The sequence below is a fragment of the Melitaea cinxia genome, chromosome 26, assembly GCF_905220565.1.
Source record: "Melitaea cinxia chromosome 26, ilMelCinx1.1, whole genome shotgun sequence".
NCBI lineage: Eukaryota > Metazoa > Arthropoda > Insecta > Lepidoptera > Nymphalidae > Melitaea > Melitaea cinxia.
In genome coordinates this window covers 10,123,488-10,147,171 of record NC_059419.1, presented here as the reverse complement: position 1 = coordinate 10,147,171, position 23,684 = coordinate 10,123,488, and the positions used below count along the sequence as shown (strand labels likewise).

At 37.1% G+C, this 23,684-nt stretch overlaps 2 protein-coding genes across 2 annotated transcripts; both read right to left on the bottom strand.

The window, feature by feature from the left end:
* Window positions 1-2,044: 2,044 nt before the first annotated feature.
* LOC123666602 (carbonyl reductase [NADPH] 1-like) lies at window positions 2,045-4,340 on the bottom strand. Its single transcript, XM_045600700.1, has 2 exons — window positions 3,439-4,340; window positions 2,045-2,331 (listed from the first exon to the last, which is right to left on the bottom strand). The coding sequence occupies exons 1-2, from the start codon at window positions 4,070-4,072 to the stop codon at window positions 2,132-2,134; spliced, it is 834 nt and encodes a 277-aa protein (XP_045456656.1). The 5' UTR covers window positions 4,073-4,340; the 3' UTR covers window positions 2,045-2,131.
* Window positions 4,341-8,542: 4,202 nt separating this feature from the next.
* Window positions 8,543-20,036, bottom strand: LOC123666471 (nuclear receptor subfamily 2 group C member 2-like). Its single transcript, XM_045600562.1, has 8 exons — window positions 19,916-20,036; window positions 19,038-19,193; window positions 16,791-16,897; window positions 14,569-14,677; window positions 11,490-11,658; window positions 9,729-9,915; window positions 9,178-9,325; window positions 8,543-8,822 (listed from the first exon to the last, which is right to left on the bottom strand). Exons 1-8 carry the CDS (start codon window positions 20,034-20,036, stop codon window positions 8,590-8,592), a joined length of 1,230 nt encoding a protein of 409 aa, XP_045456518.1. The 3' UTR covers window positions 8,543-8,589.
* Between the last annotated feature and the right edge of the window lie 3,648 nt (window positions 20,037-23,684).

The following is a 23,684-nucleotide window of genomic DNA, read 5'->3' as shown; positions in this document are numbered from 1 at the left end:
TGTATTATTATCTATTGAACTCGATTAGTACTCTGTGACGCAATGTTGTAGTAAAAAAGTTAATTATTATTTAGCCAGTTAACTTTATTTCCGGATTCGAACTGAAGTTAACTTTATTGAAGCAAAGAATATTTGTTGAGTTATTATTAAATTATTTGACATACTAAAAATGGAGTTGCCAATTATTTTGTAATAAGAAGTAATACAAATAGACTGATTGCTACGAATAAATAATATTTTGATGATTTGATCTGTTTTAAAAATTCGTGTTACTATGAAAAGTACCGGGACATAATTTAATTTCTAAATATCTGTAGTTCTGTACTCTGTAGTTCACGGGTGTCCTTGCCTACTGTACAGGCCCTGTTTTCCTAACTATACTTAGTACTTACTCAAATCGCGAGTACCTTCCTGAATCTACGCCTTAAACAGTAATTGTTTCCATCAACAAGAACAAAACTAGTATTATTGTAAAACTAGTATTATAAGTATTATTGTAGCAAAAATGCTGGAAAAGCTTCTTGACCAACACCTGAAGAATCATGTCAATCTAAGACCGCTCTTCCTGTTTATACCATAGTACTCTGTGGGCCGCTGCCTCGATTTTTGCGGGCAGCGGGGTGGCGGCTGCGGCGGTGCGGGAGCGTAGCGGGCAACGCAGGCTTGCTTATACCATAGTACTAGACTTGTGCAAAACAGTGCTTCAAAATGTAATGTAATATTACATTACATTTCGTACTGAGTAATATGGCATCACACCGAACATTACCCGAAATGTGTACTGTTCGGCGTGAGATATTTCTTATGAAATGCTATATATCACGTAATTGTCATCACACCAAACATTCCATGAGATTTTGTACTTATAGTATGTTTATGTGTACGGTGTTCGGTGTACTACGTAGCAGACCAAACATCACTTTAGCATAAAAATGGTAAATGAGAGGTGGAAACTGGCTAAAAATTCATAATATTTGTTTTGTTTTTTTTTTTTTTTTTGGTTTTTGGTGGTATAAAAAGGTTCGTAAAGAATCATCAAATTTCAATCGATTTAAGTAAATAGAATTATAATCTAATCGATTTCGTTCAAATCGATTAGATTGAAGATTGGAAGTTGGAAGCTCCATTCACCCTGTTTCTTGCATTCACTCTTCTTTCAATATCACTCTCACACTTTTCATCTCTTGTAAACTTTGAACCCAAATACACAAACTCATTCACCTGTTCAATTTGTTCATCTCCCATCACGATATTGCAGTCTGTCATTGCCTCATCTCTTTCAAACACCATCACTTTCGTCTTCTTTACATTCATCTTCATTCCCTTTCTTACAAAAGCTCCACTCATATCCGTTACCATCTCCTGCAACTCCTCGGCCGAAGACGCAAGTAATACTTGATCATCAGCATAGAGAAGACATTTGACGAGTAACTCATTCATTCTCAACCCATTTTCATTATCTTTTAAATCTGTCAAACAATTGTCCATGAACAGATTAAACAGCCACTGTGACGATACACATCCCTGTCTAACACCTTTTTCGATATTAAACCATTCAGTGTATGCCCCATTTACCCCCACACAAGCACTAGAATCCCTATAAAGATATATCAATGCTCGTATGAGGACACTGCTCACACCATTCACGTACAATGCTGACCACAATTCATTCCTCATCACTCTATCATAAGCCTTTTCTAAATCCACGAACACGCAATAGACTTTTTTGTTTTTGGCCAAATACTTTTCGGTTATGCACCGCAAAGAAAAGATCTGATCCGTACATCCCATTCCCTTTCTAAATCCCGCTTGTGCATCCCATACTTTATGGTCTGTTTCATTCACAACCCTCTCAATCAACACTTTTGCATAAAATTTACCGACAACGCTGAGGAGGCTTATACCACGGTAATTCCTGCAGTCCTGGCATTTATAGCATTTATTAAAAAAAAAAAAATGCTATATTTTATTTTATTACTTTGATGCTGTACAATTGATTAAGAAATGGTGTACATAGGTTTTTTCAAATAATTGAAACACATAATTAATAATAAAAGCTTTATTTTTTATAAAATATTTTTGTCTAGATTACTTTTGTGGACAGTGAACAGAATATACAGAAATAAATAGCTTAATACTTCTCGTACGGTTTTTGTCCTGACCATCTGACGATCTTTTTGTCATACCAGACATATTTCCCTTTAACAGAGTCAGAAGCATCCAACGCTAAGAACAATGGGGCCTGGGCACCCTCATCTATTGATAAGGGACCCTTATGAGATGACATATCAGTGTTCACATAACCAGGATGTACCGCGTTAACTTTGATATCTAAAAATAAAAGGCCGTTCTTAATATATAGATATACTATATTGCACCTTTTTATTAAATATTTTATATATTTATAAATTGGTAAATTGAAACAGAGTGAAACAAATCAATTTGCACTGCTGTTTACTTTAGTCAAAGAATGATTTTTACACACTTCTGCTTAATGTCTTCTTACGTCTGCTTGATGGTAAGCAGATACTGTATCTTCTGGACCTCTGCAACACCAGGAGTATTGCAAGCATGTTGTCGACCTAATCTTTGACCTTCCCCCACAGCTCTGGCTACCTTACTAACAATAGGAACACAACACTACCTTATAACAGTATTATTTTATATACTTTCCCAGACTGGCAGCTGTAAATTTTGAACACGATATTTCTTACTGTGGTCTTGAGAGACACACTTAATGGCTCCCCCACATTAAATCTAATACAAATTGTAACAGCAATGTGCAGACGTGAACCTGCCACAACATCCAATTAGCTTACCAAACTGGCCTTTCCCCTCATCAATATAGTAATTATACTGTGACAACTACAAAAGATGTTAATAGAGGTCAAAGGCATGAGATTTGTTTGAACTTAGTCCTCACAGTCCACTGTGGGTCAGAAATATTTTATAGATATGACTGTAATGTAGTCGAAACAATAAATGAAGGTTCTAGAAGATTGAATTATATCTTATACCTATCTTAAGTTTCTTAAGTTCAAAAAAATAAAATAAAAAAAATCATTAATATACTTCAGCAATGTTTAAAAAGAACCTAGCAATTTATCTCATATCTATATATGTATCATCATTTCAGCCTATTGCAGTCCACTGCTGGACATAGGCCTCCACAAGTTTACGCCAAAAATAACGTGAACTCATGTGTTTTGCCCTTAGTCACCACGCTATATATGTATCTTATCTCTTATATCTACATAATATCGATGGCTCCTAAGTATACTGAGTCAACTCTACTTTTAATAACTTTATTTTTTTGTTACATAGGTAGATAGGAAATGAAGTAAATGTTATTAATATCTTAAAAAATTAAATTATCAAAAGTTGTTAGTTGACTCAGTATACTTAGGAGCCATCGATATGATAGGTGTTACATATTACCTCTGTCATTGAGCAGTCTTTGTTGTATCATTGTCAAAGCTGTTAATCCAACTTTAGAGACAACATATGATGAGTTTCCCCATTCTGCTGCCTGAGTTCCTTGTTTAGCTGCTTCTATATATTGACGCATTAAGTCTGACAGCTCCGGTATAGTCAACTTGGGGTCTTGAAATTTTGCTCTGAGTTTCTCGCTAGGTATGCAGCTCAAATGACCTGCCGAACTAGAAACATTTACCACTCTTGCGCCATTTCGAAGTAGAGGAAACAGAATGTCACATGTAGAAAGAACAGAGAAATAATTAACTCGCAATGTTTCCTCCGCCTGAACTCCTGCCGGCTCTGGGGCTTTATTTTTAAACGCGATTGCTGCGTTATTCACTAAAACATCAATGTAACCATACTCCTCCTTGATATAGTCGTGAAATACTTGTAAGCTTTGAGTGCTTGTGATGTCCAGTTGGTGATATTTCGGTTGCAGCCCTTCATTTTTGAGGGCTGCAACTGCATCATTTCCGCGTTTTTCATCTCGCGATGTTAAATAAACAACTCCGTCGAAACGTTTGCAGAGACCGCGAACTATCGCAAAACCTATTCCTTTATTAGCTCCTGTTACTACAGCCACTTTAGCACTCATTTTATTTAAAATTCAATTAAAAATACAGGTAATATCTTTAACAGCTACTATTTACTTGCTATTACTGATTCTTAAACACTATTGCAATTGCAACATATTTCGCAATAAAAATGACTGTGATAGTTGATATAATTAATATATTATGTATTATTATCTATTGAACTCGATTAGTACTCTGTGACGCAATGTTGTAGTAAAAAAGTTAATTATTATTTAGCCAGTTAACTTTATTTCCGGATTCGAACTGAAGTTAACTTTATTGAAGCAAAGAATATTTGTCGAGTTATTATTAAATTATTTGACATACTAAAAATGGAGTTGCCAATTATTTTGTAATAACAAGTAATACAAATAGACTGATTGCTACGAATCAATACTATTTTGATGATTTGATCTGTTTTAAAAATTTGAGTTACTATGAAAAGTACCGGGACATAATAAAATTTACTTTCTAAATATCTGTAGTTCTGTACTCTCTAGTTCACGGGTGTCCTTGCCTACTGTACAGGACCTGTTTTCCTAACTATACTTAGCACTTACTCAAATCGCGAGTACCTTCCTGAATCTACGCCTTAAACAGTAATTGTTTCCATCAACAAGAACAAAACTAGTATTACCGATGATAAAAGTAACTATCGACCAATATCTCTGGTCATTATTGTAGCAAAAATGCTGGAAAAGCTTCTTGACCAACACCTGAAGAATCATGTCAATCTAAGGCCGCTCTTCCTGTTTATACCATAGTACTCTGTGGGCCGCTGCCTCGTTTTTTGCGGGCAGCGGGGTGGTGGCTGCGGCGGTGCGGGAGCGTAGCGGGCAACGCAGGCTTGTTTATACCATAGTACTCTGTGGGCCCTGATGGGAAATTTCATCGAGATCTGATTACAACTTTTGGAGTAATCTTTGATAATGCGTATTTACTTGACTATTTTCTCGTCTACCTACGTTGTATTACTTGTCGATATAATCGTAGTCGGTTTTTTTACGTTTGCCTGAAAATACAATTATTATTGTTTAAATAATAGACCGAGAAACTTTCCAGCGATAACTAAATAGTCAAAAATAAATTAAAAGTAACAAACCTTTTTAGAAAACAAGCTTTAATTTGAATGCGCTAAAATGAAAAAAGTAAATTTTTACTTTAAAACTTTTACTATCTAGGTACTCATAAAGTAATTACATAATTTAAATGATATAAAAGCTTGTCGCGAGATTTACTCGTCTAGATAAACATGTAAATTAAATAACTTGATGTGATTGATTTTAATTAATTAATAAAAAAATCGCGCCAAATTAAAACAAACTAATTTGTATGAAAATCGCGAGAAAGAGCTAATGTCACACACGCCGTATAACCACGGGTATCGTGCGAATATGCTTGTTTAGTAAATATATATAAAATAATATTTTATAAATTAAATAGTAGTAGTTAATTGATGTGTACTACAAATAAATATAATATACATAATTAAATGATAAATGCTAAGTACAGTTTTAAAATAATGATAACAGTTCATCATCATCATCATTTCAGCCTATCACAGTCCACTGCTGGACATAGGCCTCCACAAGTTCACGCCAAAAATGGTGTGAACTCATGTGTGTTGCCCATAGTCACCACGGTAGGCGGGTTGGTGACCGCAGGGCTGATAACAGTTATGTAGGCTTAATTTTATACAAAAAAATTGTGTAGTAGAATTCAGTAAAGTAGATGATAAACGTTTATGCTAGGTGCAATGTATATTGTTTCAATAAAGGAGATATTTTATAAAAGGAATGGTACGAAAACAAATTTCTTTTCTAAATATTTATTTATTATTAAGGCACTTACAGTTAAAATTAACTGGTTGTTAAGATCAATGTAAATATTTAGGAACATAATTGATATTAAAAATATTCGTATATTTAAGCAACATCAAAATGGACGGTAGTGTTATACATAACTATAACAATATTTTCCTAACCATTTAGATGTACGATGTACAAAAAATAATTAAGTAAAATGTCTTACAATCCTTATAAGTATAATCATTACTACTAAAACAAGCTTTTTAGGAACACAATAATCATCTTAGGGCAATATAGGCTGTAAAGAAGCTAGAGGCATTAAATTAAACTACATATACCATTTCTAAGATACAAAAAAAAACCAATGGGATATAAGCAGTAGTTATAATTAAGTTGTAGGCTTACAACTTAGCTTAACTACTTCTTTTTGACTGATATTTACTAAATAAGTTATAATAAGTATATTGTTACTGTACTAAGTAAATAAACAAATATTTAAAAACTCTGGTTTAATGTGTCTCGCTTGTATTACTAAATACACCTGTCTTTTATGCTGACGCTATCAGCATGTTTATCAGACGAACGGTGGGTGCCTCGATAAAGCCCATTTTGGAGCATACCTAATTTAAAAAGTCCATACATCTTTGTATGATGGTTGCAAGGGCTGTTCTTGTGATGCTATGAGTGATGTAAAGTTCAGGAAATAGAGAAGTGAGAATAGTGTTCAAAATCAACTCATATACTTAACTTCAAAAAAAACTGCATATTATATTTATTTTTCTATTTTAAATGGGCATAAGTAGTAGGCGCCACTTTATTTAATGCATTTAGGCCACATCCACATTTTATGTACCTATATCATTCATCTATTACTAAGTTTGCTAATAATTTTTAAAAGTCACAGATTGGACGGGAGCCTTTGTAGTCTTGAAGCATGGCAGAAAAAAATTAAGGAAAATTCACACATGAAAATTTTAAACAAAGATATCTGCTATTCTAAATATAACATACATATACAAGTCTTGTAAATCTCATATCATAACTATTAGTATAAGTCTTGTAAATCTCATATCATAACTATTATATTCAAGTCTTGTAAATCTCATATCATAACTATTAGTATAAGTCTTGTAAATCTCATATCATAACTATTATATTCAAGTCTTGTAAATCTCATATCATAACTATTAGTATAAGTCTTGTAAATCTCATATCATAACTATTAACTATTAATATGTACGATTTTATTTTTGTGTTACCCACACATGAGGAATTCTAAACATTTTTGAATATCATATCAAAAATTGACCGCTGGAGCGGTCAATTTTTGATATGATATTCAAAAATGTTTATTAACTATTAAGCTTCATTACCATAACATAGTCCATAGTAAGTTCCAATTTTATATAAAAATATTAACGAAGAAATATTATAATGTCCGATCAATAACACTCGTAAAACTATAGAGCCCTATTGGCGACAAATTGGAAGACTTGGGTACCCAAAAAAAATAACCTAACACTAAACAAATACAAAATAATAGTCTCCAATAGAGACTCCACTACACACAGGCCTACGCCTGGACACGTGTGACACTTAGGGTCTGTTCCATCAGTTTTGGATAACGCTATTTGACGGATGATATTCAACATATAAAAGTTTTTGATTAGATTATTATTTCACCATCGAATTCCACTGTATTTATGAGATATGTCTATAATCGCATAAATGAATCTTAAATCTTACTTCATTATTCTAAATCACACAGTTAAAGTTTAATTGGTAACTTATTTATAGGATCAATTTTATCCACAACTGTTCAACAAATATGATAAATAATAAAAGGATAAGAGAGCAGAGTAGTAAATTAAGGAGATTACAATATATAGTTGCTATACCAAAAGTAAAGTCTGGGAAAGAAAATATAGCTTTATTGACGTCAAACGTACTATGGTCTATCGGAGAGTGCAGTTTTAGAGGCCAAACATTAGAAAACCGATATTCTTGTCCTTGATCTATACATATAAATCTGCACAGAAAAGTTATATGCACGGATTTTGGGCGCTTGGCGACAGCATTGCTTTATCATTGTACAGGTCTCAAACAGAAAATACTTTTAATCAGTATAAAAATAAAATGGAACAATTTAGTACTTGTTAAACATCTATAGCCATAAAATGTTAAAGTTGATGTTGTTTGGATATCAATGCGCTAGTGACTATTAACATCGTCGGAATTGCAAAATCGCATTTTTTTTTAAGTCTATCATCAGCTGAAGAGAATTTTTTTATTTTATGCATATATTATTTAGTTGTGGTACTTCTGACAAATCAGTACCTGTTAGTCTAAACCCGTTAAAAATGTAACAAGTGACTTTTCTCATATTTACACATTAAATACCGGCTAGTAATAATATTAAACATAAATAGCCTGTACAGCATTACTTTAAAATTTCATGATCCTGCTTAAAATAAGTAAAAAGATACACGCAATTTGCACTGAATAGCTCTCCTGTAAAGTTGCTGTTTTTCACATCCGACGTTTTTAATAGTCATGGGCGAATGCATGGTAAGCTGTGTGACGTCACTCTAAATCCAATATGGCGGACTTCTAAAGATGGGTAACTAGTTAATTTTATTGAAGATCAGCGTTCAGTATCTGTTTCAAGAACTATAACTCCGGTAGACCATAGCGTGTAAGCCTTATTTTAGCTTAACATTAAGGATATATTAACGTTCACCAGAAAGTAAATACGGTATAGCGTCATCCATACATATGTCGCCAAGGAAACCGACAAAGAACACATCTTCGAGAAAGCTCCCAGTAAAGTTACGAAGATTGAGCAGCTTTAGCATTATTTTCTCAAGTCTATCTTCGTTGATTCGGCAAATTGTCTTCAGAGAATGCATCACTTTAGACTGTAGCTCTTCGAGTTTTTGGATTAGGAATTCTGGTGCACCATCTGAGAATATTAAAGGTAGAATTTGTTTTTATACTTTAAAGGTAGCAAGCAAGCATACAGTTCTGCCTGATGGTAAGCAGATACCTTAGCTGATGGATGCCTGCAACATCACAAGCATCGCAATCGCCTTGCCGACCCTACCCCGACCAGGAGTTCTGTTCTCCTTACTCACCACAGCAACACAAAACACTACTTGACAGCAGTATTATTTAGATGTGATCTTCTGCAAGGTCGAGGTAGTTTCTCAGTCAGGCAGCTTCAGATTTTGATCTGGATATATCCTGGTGTGCCCTACGTCAGTGACGATGCCATCCCTAATATTAAAGATTAATAAATAATTATGAATTCAACTAACCTGGGGAGAAGAGACACAGAGCACGTAGATATGCGTGTTCGCGGTCTGAAATCTGCAGTTGTTCCATGTACGCTATAAACTTCTGCAGACGATCCATTAGGTCTAACACTTCAGTGATGCGTTCATCTGAGTAGTCTTCTATTGTGATCTGGAATACAGTTCATTTTTATCAAATGCTTTTATTTAGCTTGCAATGTATGTTTGTATGCGCTTAGTTTGGATGACAATACATGGTAAGCTGTGTGATGCCATTCAATTCAACATGGCGGAAAATCCAAAATGGAGGACTAATTATTTGTAATGCACTCATACAATCATTACAGCCTATACAGTCCACTGCTGGACATAGGCCTCCACAAGTTTACGTCAAAAATAACGTGAACTCATGTGTTTTGCCCATAGTCACCACGCTGGGCAGGCGGGTCAGTGACCGCAGTACTGGCTTTGTCGCACCGAAGATGCTGCTGCCCGTCTTCGGCCTGTGTATTTCAAGCCAGCAGTTAGATGGTTATACCGCCACCGGTCGGCATACAATATGGGTATCCAATGACCTCCTCAGTGGAGGGCGGCGGCGGGCGGGGCGCGGGCCGTTCCTTGCGCTCCCACAGCTCAGCCTGCAGATTCGTCATCAGCATGGGCAGCATGGTGCTCAGCTCCATGGGCGCCGCCCAGCGAGCGAGCCCCAGCACGAACAACTCCGGCCAGCACTTGCGGAGCAGGTCCGTCTGGATGTCAAACCTGCGAGTTACATATAACATAACATTATACTTGAGATATTTATTAATGTTTTATATTTATATAATGTACGGATCTTATTGACAATGAAATAAAACGATGTGTTGCTCTGTAAACAAAGAAACGACATTTAACGTTTATTATTCACAATGTCAATTTCTTTATTAATCTTTTTTAAATAATCTAAACAAATTAAATAAGCTTTAGTCTTAACCGCAATATCATCTTTTTCCCAATCCATCAATTTATAATCTCTTCATTTGCATTGACAGCACTGCTTTTCGGCCAGTACGTAACATTCAAATCAAAGAAAAGTTTTATCTATTTCTTTACATTTATTTACAACTACCTGTTTTGTTGATGCCGCGTTGGTGCAACGGTCACAGCCATGGATTGTACTGTTGCGCTGGCGGTCGCGGGTTCGATCCCCGCACATGACAAACATTTGTATTGGCCATACCGGTGTTTGCCGTGGTCTGGGTGTTTGTGCAGTATTTGAGGGTCTCCCCACCGTGCCTCGGAGAGCACGTTAAGCCGTCGGTCCCGGTTGTTATCATGTACACTTGTTAGCGATTGTTACTCATAGTAGCGAATATATCCCGCCAACTCGCATTGGAGCAGCGTGGCGGATTAAGCTCTGATCCTTCTGTGTGTGTGTGTGCATGCGTTACGTGTGTGTGGGCGTAAGTGCGTTAGCCTGTGCGTGCATGTGCGTGTGTGCATGCGTATGTGCGCGTGCATGCGTGCGTGCGTCTGCGTGTGTACGTACGGCATGGCGGCGAAGTGTGGCACCGCGAGCGCCCAGCGCGCCAGCGCGGCGAGCAGGCGCGAGGCGCTCTCGCAGGTGGCGCGTGTGTGTGTATGTGTGTGTGTACGTACGGCATGGCGGCGAAGTGTGGCACCGCGAGCGCCCAGCGCGCCAGCGCGGCGAGCAGGCGCGAGGCGCTCTCGCAGGTGGCGCGTGTGTGTGTATGTGTGTGTGTACGTACGGCATGGCGGCGAAGTGTGGCACCGCGAGCGCCCAGCGCGCCAGCGCGGCGAGCAGGCGCGAGGCGCTCTCGCAGGTGGCGCGTGTGTGTGTATGTGTGTGTGTACGTACGGCATGGCGGCGAAGTGTGGCACCGCGAGCGCCCAGCGCGCCAGCGCGGCGAGCAGGCGCGAGGCGCTCTCGCAGGTGGCGCGTGTGTGTGTGTATGTGTGTGTGTGTGTGTGTACGTACGGCATGGCGGCGAAGTGTGGCAACGTGAGCGCCCAGCGCGCCAGCGCGGCGAGCAGGCGCGAGGCGCTCTCGCAGGTGGCGTGTGTGTGTGTGTGTGTGTGTGTGTGTGTGTGTGCGCGTGTGTACGTACGGCATGGCGGCGAAGTGTGGCACCGCGAGCGCCCAGCGCGCCAGCGCGGCGAGCAGGCGCGAGGCGCTCTCGCAGGTGGCGCGTGTGTGTGTATGTGTGTGTGTACGTACGGCATGGCGGCGAAGTGTGGCACCGCGAGCGCCCAGCGCGCCAGCGCGGCGAGCAGGCGCGAGGCGCTCTCGCAGGTGGCGTGTGTGTGTGTATGTGTGTGTGTGTGTGTGTACGTACGGCATGGCGGCGAAGTGTGGCAACGCGAGCGCCCAGCGCACCAACGAGGCGAACAGGCGCGAGGCGCTCTCGCAGGTGGCGTGTAAGCGCAGCGCAGGGTTCGGGCAGACGGGCACACTCAGCGGTAGCTGAACGCTCTCCGGAGTACTCAGCACGTCACACGCACTGTCTGTGGAACACCGCTGAACTATAATAGACTTTTCTATACAATACGTTCGTAAATAGATGGATGGGGGAGGTGCTTAGCGTAACAATTTTTGAAGTAAAACTTCTTTACGCATGCTTGACTTGGTAAGTAAGCTGGTGACTAGAGCGTTACGAAAAGTGTGATTGGGCGAGGTGAACGAAAGTTGAGAGGGAAAATTTCAACGTAGTCCACATCAATGCCCGAAGAATTCCGACTCATTATCCCGAGATGCTAGCGTCATTTGACGCCCTTAATGTACAGGCAATTCTTATCTCTGAAACCTGGCTCAAAACTTACCTTCCTTTTACATCCTATTCTTTACCTGGCTTTCATTTGATACGTAACGATCGCAGTGATAGGACTAGGGGTGCTGTAACGATTTACTTGCCCTCTAACATTCCCTTTTCAATAGCCAACCTCTCAGCACAGCGTCCACCTGCAAACTCTACTGAACATCTACTTATCGAAGTTATGATATTTAATACTAAAATCCTTCTGGGTGTGTTTTACAGTCCTTACTCTAACGTTAACTTCTTTTCTACTTTTGAAACCTTACTCGAAACTCTTATTCCTTTATATGATCACAATATCATCATGGGCGACTTTAATACGTGCTGGAAGGATGATCACCGCAGTCGTCTTTTGAAATCGATAGCTAATTCTTGTAATCTTAAATTAACATGACTCACACCTTTCCAAAGTGTTCTTCATCTCTTTTTCTCATTCTATTATTCTCCCTTGAATTAATTCATAATCATGGCCAATGTTTTACTGCTGACTTGACAGTGCGTTCAACGAGCCGAGATACCAAACGTAAACAAACCAAATGCGAGGCGAACTTTTAAAATGTAAAATATATTTATATTTTGATAATTACTTCATTAAATATAATTATTTATATAAGATTTGACACTTTTTAAATAATAATTATCGAAATATAAATATCACCCCGAGCGCTTCAGGACACGGAATGAAATAAAAATAAATAATACAAAATCAAAGAGCCGTCCGCAATCCGAGTGTTTTCAAAGCCAGTTAAAATATCGTTCGACCTTGCGTGCAGCAGATAGCAAACAAACAAGATAGAAAGAGATAGACTATATTTTGTTTGTTCAGTCGTCGCTACGAAAAAATGATGGGATTTGTTTACGTTTGGTATCTCTTCTCGTTGAGACTTTAGTAATATGCTGAATAGCGTTAGCAAAACGATGACAACAAACTTTCTTTCCTCTTTACCAACTCCTGAATATACAGCATTTAGTGTCTGTCCTTCTGTTGAGAGTGATGTTAGTGAGTTTATGAATGCGATGGGTTGCTAATGTGTCGTAAGATGACCATTCCCATCCTAGACATAATCTGCCCATCATTACTAATATCTTAAATTCTGGCACATTTCCACAGGACTGGAAATTGGGTAAAATTATTCCTATTCCCAAAAAATTAAGCTAGCAAATTTTACAGATTTCCGTCCTATTTTGATTTTACGTTTCCTTTTTAGACTTTTAGTTCGTCCCGCTTATCAACAAATTGGTCTGTTTTTAAACAAAAATTGTAGCCTTAGTCCTCTACAGTCTGGTTTCCGCCCCAATCATAGTACGACTACCGCCCTCGTAAAAATTACCGATGAGCTTCACAACGCCATGGACAATAAGCAGATTACCGTGCTGGTTCTTCTCGACATCAGCAACGCTTTTAGCAGTGTTGATTTTGACCTACTGGTAAGTTCTCTTAACATATCTGCTCTTTCGCAGTTACCTGCAGAGACGTCGGCAGCGCATAGATTGACGAAAGTTTTTCTGACAGGAGCGACGTCAAAGCTGGTGTTCCGCCGCAATCAAAGGGCCATCTTCGTGCTCTACCTTCCTTGATTCATTCTTCCATATATTGCGCCAGAAGGCGACGAGGTCAACCGTACTCGGTTTAAGGGGAGCAGAGCACTGTATCGGGTTCTCCAGCTTTCTAAAAGAACCTTTTCTGATCACTCACGAAGAGGCGATTTTGTCGGAAGTGCTCAACTCTCTCAGGGTACCTATGCACTGGTACAAATGCACTTTGCCCATACCGCGATTCTCTGCTTCAGGCTTCGATGCGCTCAGTTAGTCTATCGGCTATGTCGGAATGGTCGAGGCTGACGCCTAGCTCGTTGAAGGTCATGCTAACGGAGCGCACAATCTTTGGCCTTGTCTCTGGTAGCCTACTAATGTGGGCAGGTTGTGTCTCTGGCAGCCTACCAATGAGGGCCCTAGCCAGGTTGATACGGTGTTCTATTCTCCACGGTGGTAGGGTTCGAGCTCGGCGGCGTCGAATACGTTCTTTCGTAAAATGTAATGAGCTCGATCTGCCAGGTTCTGTTCCGTGACAGTTACATTTGGCTCAAGCACCAGGAACTCGCGGTGCATTATCGCCCGATAGCCTGTCCACCCGGTCTCCCCTTCGACAGGCCGTTCATTGCGGTTGTCCATCTCATGCGGCGTACTCCAGTTTTCATTTTTTATTCTCCATCTGTGTGTTTATTTGAGTGCTATGATACTCACTCGGAGAGGCACTCACGCCCTCCAAAAAGGGTGCGCAGGTGCTATGCAGCTTTGGTTGCCTTTGGTCGCCATTTACGAAGGCTTAGGAAGGGGTGGCCCTATTCTACCCCGCCGGGCACCACACGGCTTTTATTATTATTATTTGTTGATAATTTACGTGGATTACGTGAACAAATTATGGCGTATTTTATTGGAGCCACTTATATCGGTACAACGGTACAACAGGAAGAAAGTGAACAAAGAGTAGAAAGCGTAGAAATTTAAAATCCGTCAAAAATTATACGTTTTGCAATTTGCAAGATAGGGCAACGTCAGTCAGGTCAGGTCGTACCATATGTTAGTTAGTAATTTTACTTACCAGAACTACCTTGATTTAAGATCATTGCTGCAGCCAGCGCTAAGTTGAACGCTGGTGTAGCGGGTGTGACGGCGCCAAACGCGTCGTTTGCTTCATCTTTGGTACTTAACTGTAACACATTATATTATTTTTGATGTAAAACTTCTTAACGCACGTTCGACTTGGAGAGGAAGCTGGTGAGAGCGTTACAAAAAGTGAGATCGATCGAGGCGAACGGAAGTTGAGAGGGAGATATAAGTTCATCGTATATTATTAGTAACTAGTATTCTCCAACGATTTACTAGTATTACAAGTTGCTTCGATCCTCTAGTGCCCGAAGACCCTCATCATAAAACCTTGGAAATTACTGCGACCTTTGCTGATATCATTCCACTCAAACATTCCAGTCACACTATTTATATGTATCGACGTGCTAATTATGACACGATACGTTCATGCTTGATGGAAACTGATTGGTTTGAGGTTATCGGCCGGGTTCTGTTGATGACGCGGTTACTGCCTTCTACGATATAATTTACTGATTAAGGAATACATTTGTGCCTATTAGACTTGCCACTAAAATGCAATATCCTTCATGGTATAGCTCCCCATTAATAAAAATTCTTAAAGGTACGGACAGACGTGCTCATTACTAGCACGAAAGCATGCTTTTATTGAGCAAGTGCTCATTAGTAGCACGTGTGTAATGTAATGAGCATGCTTATTTAGAGCGTGCTTAAAAATCAAACGACGTTTGATTTTCGAGCATGCTACCTGAGGCGCGGGTAGGTGGGGGGCGTGCTCCGAGCACGTCTGAACATGTTTGCTTATTAGCATGCTATTATCCATTTTGTCACGATCTGCGGCGGACGACTGTTTATGCAATTAATAAAATTGATGTAATTAATTAAAATTAAACCCGCAATATGTCGCGTTGGGGAGAAGAAAAACTTTGCTTTTTGTGTCACATTATAGAAGTTACGAATGTCTGTGGAACACACATTCTCCTTTATATAAAAATAATATTGCCTGGTGCCAAATAGCACGTCTGTCCGTACGTTTGCTTTGAGCATGCCTATTTAGGAGTATGCTTTAAATCAAGCATGCTTATTTCTGGCAAATGTGAACAGTTTGCAGAGCATGCTAATTTTAAGCAAGCTTATTAGCATGCTTTTTTTGACCACGTCTGTCAGTACCTTGAAGAAAAATCGAAATTTTATCGTAAGTTTAAAATCTATGACAATAAATCCGATACACAAACTTATGAACTACTTCGTGATCGAGCGAAAAAAGTGGAAATGGAGTCTTATCGTAATTATAATAATAATATTGAGAACTCAATTGCATCTAATCCTAAAGCATTTTGGACTTTCAATAAAAGCATGTGAACCAGTTCTTCAATTCTCTCTAATATATCCTCGTGTAATGATGACAAGAAATCAGCAATCTGTTTTCTGATTATTTTAGCCAAACCTTTTTAACTCACAATTTCTGTTCTAATCTTTCAATCGACGATGACATTAGCGATTACACTCTTGACACTCCTGGTGATACAGATTCTTTAGACGTCAATGACCTTGAAATTCGCAAGTTAGATCTTTGATGGAATCTGTGCACACTGGTAACCGGCTAGCCTAGTTTAGCATTATATAGATTACTCTAAGAATATTCAGCATTGCTGTGTTTTGTTTAGTTTCCATATGTGGTAACATATTATTAGATTTGTTAAATTTTATTCTGTATTAGTTATAGTTATAATAAGCTGTAATCTATATTAATTAAATAAAAGAAAACAGTGAAAATAGAAGAAGAGAGAGTTAAGTTTCGTATATTAATTACTGTAGGGGCAACTAAAGTTTTACTTCAGTCGTGTAATCTAAAGTACGCTCTTTTTTTTATTACAAAGGTGGCCAACCTGTAATCAAAGACACATACACGAGCAACGCCAGGAGCATTTCTCTACCCCAAACCCTCCCTCAGCTCTGGCTACCTTACTCATCAGAGGAACTTAACACTCGAAAACAGTATTGTTTAGCTGTGACTTTCTGTAACGTTGCGGTACTTCCCCAAACAATGTATTTTGTTGCGGTACTTCCCCAGACAATGTATCTTACTGTGCCCTACCACAAAGAATAACGTACCTATATTTGGGTGTGGCAGTGGCAAGGCGAGTATTGAACCAGAACCGCTTTGTTGATATGTATAGGTTAAAGTGTAAAAATGGAGGTGGTATCATCTCTCACCTGCGAGCGCTTCCTCGGAGCCAGCCTCAAAGGGTTGGAGTAGGCGGAAGGCTGGCGCTCATCGCCCCTTGACTTGTCCACGAGCGGCTTCCGCTCGTGTTGAACCGCTGTCGGGACAGTGCAAAAATTACTGCTCGCCTAAGGCTCTTATTCTTAGAGTTACTTAATTAAGTTAAAGAGTTAATATATATCTAGTGAAATACAGCATAACGTATATTTGGTATAAATTAAAATTGCTGGCATAGGCCTCTTTCTCCATGAAGAAGTAGGATTAGAGCTTAATCCAGCACACTGCTCCACTGCGGTTTGGATAATATGTTCCCTACTATTAGTAACGATCGCTATCATGTATTTACAGCAACCGGGACCGACGGCTTAACATGCTCTCCGAGGCACAGTGAAAAGACCCACGAGGACATCCATCCCGATGGGAATCGAACGCACGAACCGCCGGTATTTTAGGCGACTGCACCATTATACCAGAGCGGCAGTTAATTAATTTACAGGATCGATAAATTACAAAGGTTGCTAAGCAGAAAATTTAGCCGTTTCTTCTCTGCAGAATCTACATTTTAAATAGTTGTTAGTTTCTCTTTAACTATTCCTTTTTGGCTTATAACGAAAAATATTCATTTCTTAAGAAAATGGTTAAAACCCCCTATTTCGTTTATGATATGGTAAAACTTGTATACTATTTAGTGTTGTGACGGATCGTCAAAAATGTAAATCCGCGGATAGGGATATAGATCTTTATTTAAGTACTCAATTGGCGCGTGACTTCAAAACCGATTGCCAAATTATGTATTTTCGCAAAAATACTCGAAAGAATAGTTCATACCCAGCTCTATAGCTTTTTTTTTTCTACTTCGTTTATGCCCGAGCAACATGGATTTGTTAAAGACACAACAGCTTCCAATTTGCTACTTTTCACAGACTAACACTCACTAACACTCACTCACACTAACTCACAGAATAAAGTAGTAACTTTTGGCACGGATTCGGGAGCGCAGGTTGACTGTATATTTACTGATTACAGGAAATGATATGATCGTATTGATCATATAATACAATACTGAAAGCTCCTTAATTTTGGAATTCACGGGAATTTATAAATCTGGTTTCAATCTTCATTGAAATGATATCTGAGTTGTTCTCATTGGTTATATGTTCTCATGAGACAGGATACCTTCTGGAGTCCAAAAAGGCTAACTGCGAGGTCCCTTGCTGTTTGATCTTTTCATAAATGATGTAGTCTCTTGCTTCAAGCTTTCAAAGTTCTTACTTTATGCTGATGATATGAAGATCTTTCAAAGTGTATAGGATTATTACGTAGTGAAAAAGATTGTCATCTTCTACACCAGGATCTCTCAAGATTCGAACAACGAACACGACACAACACATAAATGTGAACGTTGTCATATAAAATGTATGAATCCAGTTCTGTTCTGATGCGACACGACACGTCAGTCAAATATAATTCTGCCTTAAGCTTCTACTCGTGACTCTAAGCTGACGTATGAGAAGCATATCCCTACTTCCCTACTAATATTATAAATGTGAATGTAAGTTTGTTTGTTACGCTTTCACGCGAAAACTACTTAACTGGTCATCATCAAACTTTGTACACATATTTTTAGAGTTATTAGAAGTAACATAGGATACTTTTTATAAAAAAAAAATAATCAATGCGAGTGAAATCGTGGGTAAAAGCTAGTAAACAATATTGTAAAAAAGCGAATAAGTCCATGGAGTTCATGGACTTCGTTCTACGCCAAAGCACTTAATTTAATATTATTAAGCTAGTTAAGATCTTTTATTGCTCATATGTGCATAGCATACTCGAATACTGTTTGCAAATTTGGAGCCCTCAATATGTTGTGTATACCAATAGGTTGGAAACAATCCAGCGTAAACTTATGGGATATCTTCAGTTCAAGTCTAACAATTATAACGAATGTTATGAACATAGATGCAAAAGACATCATATAGGTATTACCATTGCATGAAAGGCGTAAAACAGCAGACATTACCTTGTTGACCAGGATAGCGCAAAATGATATACTCTGAATGGATTTTTATAATTATGATACTTAATCATGTATTAATTTAAGTTGTTATGCAGCATTTTATCCTGTCAATTGAATTTAAAATTTATAAAAGATCCGCAAGAAAAGTGACAGTGATGGATATGGATACGGACCTAATTTCTTCCACGGATACGGATATCTGGAACATCGTAATACTTACAGTCACTTCTCATCCCACTATCCAGACACTTCCGCAAGCGACAAGCCTGACATCTGGTCCGATGATGTATCGTGACCTCACAGTTCATGTTGCCCCGACACGTGTACGAGGTATTGAGCCGCCTACGAATGGAGCGTTTAAAGAATCCTTTGCAGCCTGGAAATTATTTATTTATTTATTATAAAGCGCCAACAGGTAAACGCTGACAAACTTACTATAATCATCAACACAGGGTACAAACAATTGAGTGTTACTTCAATTATAGGCACATACAGCTTACATGAGAGTATTTCATTACAAAAACATATAGAATTAAATCAATGAAAATTAAATTATTATAATTATTAATTAAAGTTACATCAATTCATTTTATTTTATACTAAGCTGGCAAACATGTGTATGGCTCATCTGAAGATAAGATTATCGTAGCCTATAGAGACCTGCAACACTAGGAACATTGCAAGCATGTCGCCGACCCTACCCCATTCCTCTCCAGGAGCTCTGGCCACATTACTCAACACAGGAAAACAACACTTTTTACCAGCAGTGTCATTTAGCTGTGATCTTCTGTAAGGTTGAGGTACTTACATATTTTTCTCAATGATTAGTTTGCTGATTAGGTCAACGTCATTTAAGTGACTTACGAGATGAGTTAGAAATGTTTCAGTTATTCTTTTGAATTATAATTTATTTATAATACAAAATAATATAAAATAATTTGAATCCTTAAAAATTTAACTAATATGAAACACCTTTTTTATAATACTGCACATGGTTTTTTTACTTGATAATGTAGGTAAAAATTATAGCTACACTTTACACCTGATACAGGAACAAAACGGTTACTATAGTGGCTATAGTCAAATTGCTAATATTACCTTCACAGCTAATTGCGCCATAGTGTCTGCCAGAGGCTCTGTCACCACACACGGTACATAACGCACCAGCTACATCACTTCGTGCATTGTACTTTGAATCCATTTGATCATGTTTCTTCATAGTACCTATAAAAAAATATATCTGATAATAGTTTTCTTTTAAACTTTTTATTCGGCTACATAAATACAGTTTCATGAAAAAGAATATCGGTTTTAATGTGGTAAAAAAAAAAAAAAGTATCAAAAAATCTAAATATTAAGACACCAACAGTTATTCTCTATCCTTACCTCCTGTATCCAAAAAAGTTAACGATGCGTACACAAGGTCGAGATGTTACACTAATATAAGCATAGCTCTGTAGGTCAATTTTTATTCAATGTCTCTGTCTATACTAATAATATAAAAAGAAAAAGATTTGATTGATCTCCGAAACTAGAGAACAGATTTGAAAAATTCTTTCACTGTTAAATACCCGTGCGAAGCCGGGGCGGGATGCTAGTAATGAATAAACACATTGAAAATTTAACTGTCTGTTGATAATAAAATAAAATAACATGCGTACGCACAGCATACGAGAAAATAACGGAATCATAACCAAAAAACAAAGACGGTGTCGATTGGTAGATGCGCTGGGAGCCGGTGTTCACTCGTGGTGTTTTTATAAGCTTTTTCAAAAAGTACATGCGCATAGAAGGAAATTTTCATTTGGTGTTAAGGCTTTGCTTATAGACTATTATCATACCTTCGTGTAGTTCGTGTTCCTTTCTTAAAATAGTGATCGTGGTCCTCTTTTACAACAGTGATGGGCTTTGTTGTGAAGCACAATGAAATGAAGCATGAAGAATTTTGTTTGTTGTGACCATGTGACTAGTGAAGCATTTAATACGTGCTTCTGATTGGTCTCCAAAATTACATGAACGTGATTGGTCGCATCTTATGTTCAGTGTTTCTATCTTTTAACAACCGGATCGGATTTAATGAAACCATTAACTTTTTAATTAAATGGACTACAATTTTATTGCTACATCTGCTTTCTACTCAAAGAGCAACACGGATGGGATGGGAGTAGCCATGTATAGGCGTTCCCCTCTGTCAAGGTATAAGGCCAAATGGTCATATGCGTACAATAAAACTAGTTGCAAACTACTGTCGATACGCATTATCGATAAATTCAAGAACTCGGTTAGGGAAAAATTACGTTTTTAAAGTGATACAAAGATAAGATGTTATTATCAAGATGGAGTTTATTTATTATGTACTACAATAATTATCATGTTAAAAATGAACTAAATGTTTATATCATTTTAAAAACCAGTGACAGTTGTATCTAATACTGGTTTTTAAAATTGATTAGTTTTCTATAAATATGACGAATACATTTTTTGGATTTTCTTTATTCAGTAAGAAAGAAATGCTTATGTCGGTATATTTTTCATTAAGTGCTTGTGCCGGTATATTTTTCATTATTAAACTTGCCAATTCCACACTTGAAAGTCAGAGGTATTGAAATAATTTGAGCAAATGACACTATTTCCTTCTACTATTTCCAGGTTAGTTTGTTATTACAATTTTTTTTCTATGTATGCCTTAAATTCTTAATCCTTAAATTTTTAGGAAACTTCAAAAATTAAAATATAACATTATGGTCGAAGTTAACACTAAGTGTAGTAAAACTTTTAAGTATTTGTATTTTATTTAATTTAATGCAATTTTATTAAAAAACATGTATATTAAAATTAAGCTCGCAATATTAGTTAATCAATTTATTATCAATTTTATTTTACGCATATGGCCATTTGGCCTATATTATATTAAAAATAAATCAAAATCTCAAAAATGTCTGTCTCCTCTTTTGCCTTTGCCGTTTTTATCGATAACCATTTACAAACAAACCGGTAACAACACTATCGCTCGGCGACAGTGACTTCTCGGAAATAGACTCCGATCAGTCGCTCGACCGATCCGCATATTGTATGAGGGCGAGCGGCCTGTGTTGGTAAACAAATCGAGTCAACACGACCGATAATATTTGTAATTTTTAAGTTTAAAAAATGTTTAAAAGAAGTATACAAGTAATAATGTGATTAAAAAAATACCTACTTACGTATGAAAGGTAACGCCATGTTTTAGTAAATTTGACGTGACAGATCTCTTTTTGCATCAAAAAACAGAATAATTCGGTATTTTTTGAAGGACATTGATTCAATCGCATCTAAATTTAGTCTAGTGATCAGTGCGGCTACAACTAGTTTTATTGTACGCGTAGGACCATTTGCGCTTATGCCTTGACAGAGGGGAACGCCTGTACATGGCAACTCCCCTCCGTATTGCTTTATGACTAATACCAAGGGTATGGAGATTTAAAAATTGTATTTAGCTTCATACCTACTTTGTGTAATGCAATCAGCCAATCACAGCGATTCAGTTATCTTTATCACCCCACTCCATTTTAATATCACAAAATATTTTACCATGTATTGGCGCGAAAATGAGAAAACACTGAACAATCATATAAAATGACAGATTCCAAATTCAAGTGTAATATTTTATTTATTTTTAATTATATAACAGTATTTATGGCCAGACTAAGTACTATGTATATTGTTTAAATGGAGGAGATATTGTACAAAAGAAATGGTACGAAAACATTTTTCTTTTCTAAATATTTATTTATTATTGAGGCACTTACAGTTAAAATTAACTGGTTTTTAAGATCAATGTAAATATTTTAGAATATAATTTATATTAAAAATATTCGTATATTTCAGCAACATCAAAATGGACGGTACTATTATACATAACTATAACAATATTTTCTTAACCATTTAGATTTACAATGTACAAAAAATAATAATAATTAAAATGTCTTACAATCCTTATACTTATTACTATTAAAACGAGCTTTCTAGAAACTGGAAAATCATCTTGCGACAAGAGCTGTATAGAAGCTTAGAGGCTTTAATTTACTACTTTAGAAATTTTTTCATGACCGGCCCCTCTACTCAGCGACATCAGGCGATGGAGCGCGGAGGGGCGGGGAAATCACGCGGTTGCATCCATAGATTATACACTTCTATCGCTCTCTTTGGTTCGAGCGCTCGGCTGCGACGCGACGGTACCCATTCTTCAAAAAAAATCTCTCGCACTTCTAAGACTAAATATACTATATACCATTTTTAAGATACAAAAAAAATTAATAAAATATAAGCAGTAGATATAATTAAGTTGTAAGTCTATCTTGTGCCTTAACTACTTCTTTTTGACTGAGTTTACTAAATTATTTATATTTTATTTATTTATTTATTTAATGCTATTTTTTAATATCTAACAGGGAACCTAATGCGTTAGTTAAGTTGATCCCAAATTCACAATGCAGATTTTTATTATAATCCTTCAGATTTTGTATATAAACAACATTTAATTATTTAGAAAACAATTCAAATAATTCAAGTAAATTTATCGATAACAGTAATAATAATTCTATTTGTATATAATTAAATAATCAATTTTTAAAGATATATAAAACAAAAGAAACATTCAATTACTGTCACAAATTAACACATATCTATTACACATATATATATATATATATATATATATATATATATATATATATATATCACATTTAAAATAAATATTTCATTAGGTCAGATTGAATAATGTCAACAAAGTAAATAGTGTCATACCTGATTTCATTTACAGACTAAAAAAGATTACCTAAACAATTAAGTACACAATTTATACCAAACTCTAGTGAATTCGTCCAGT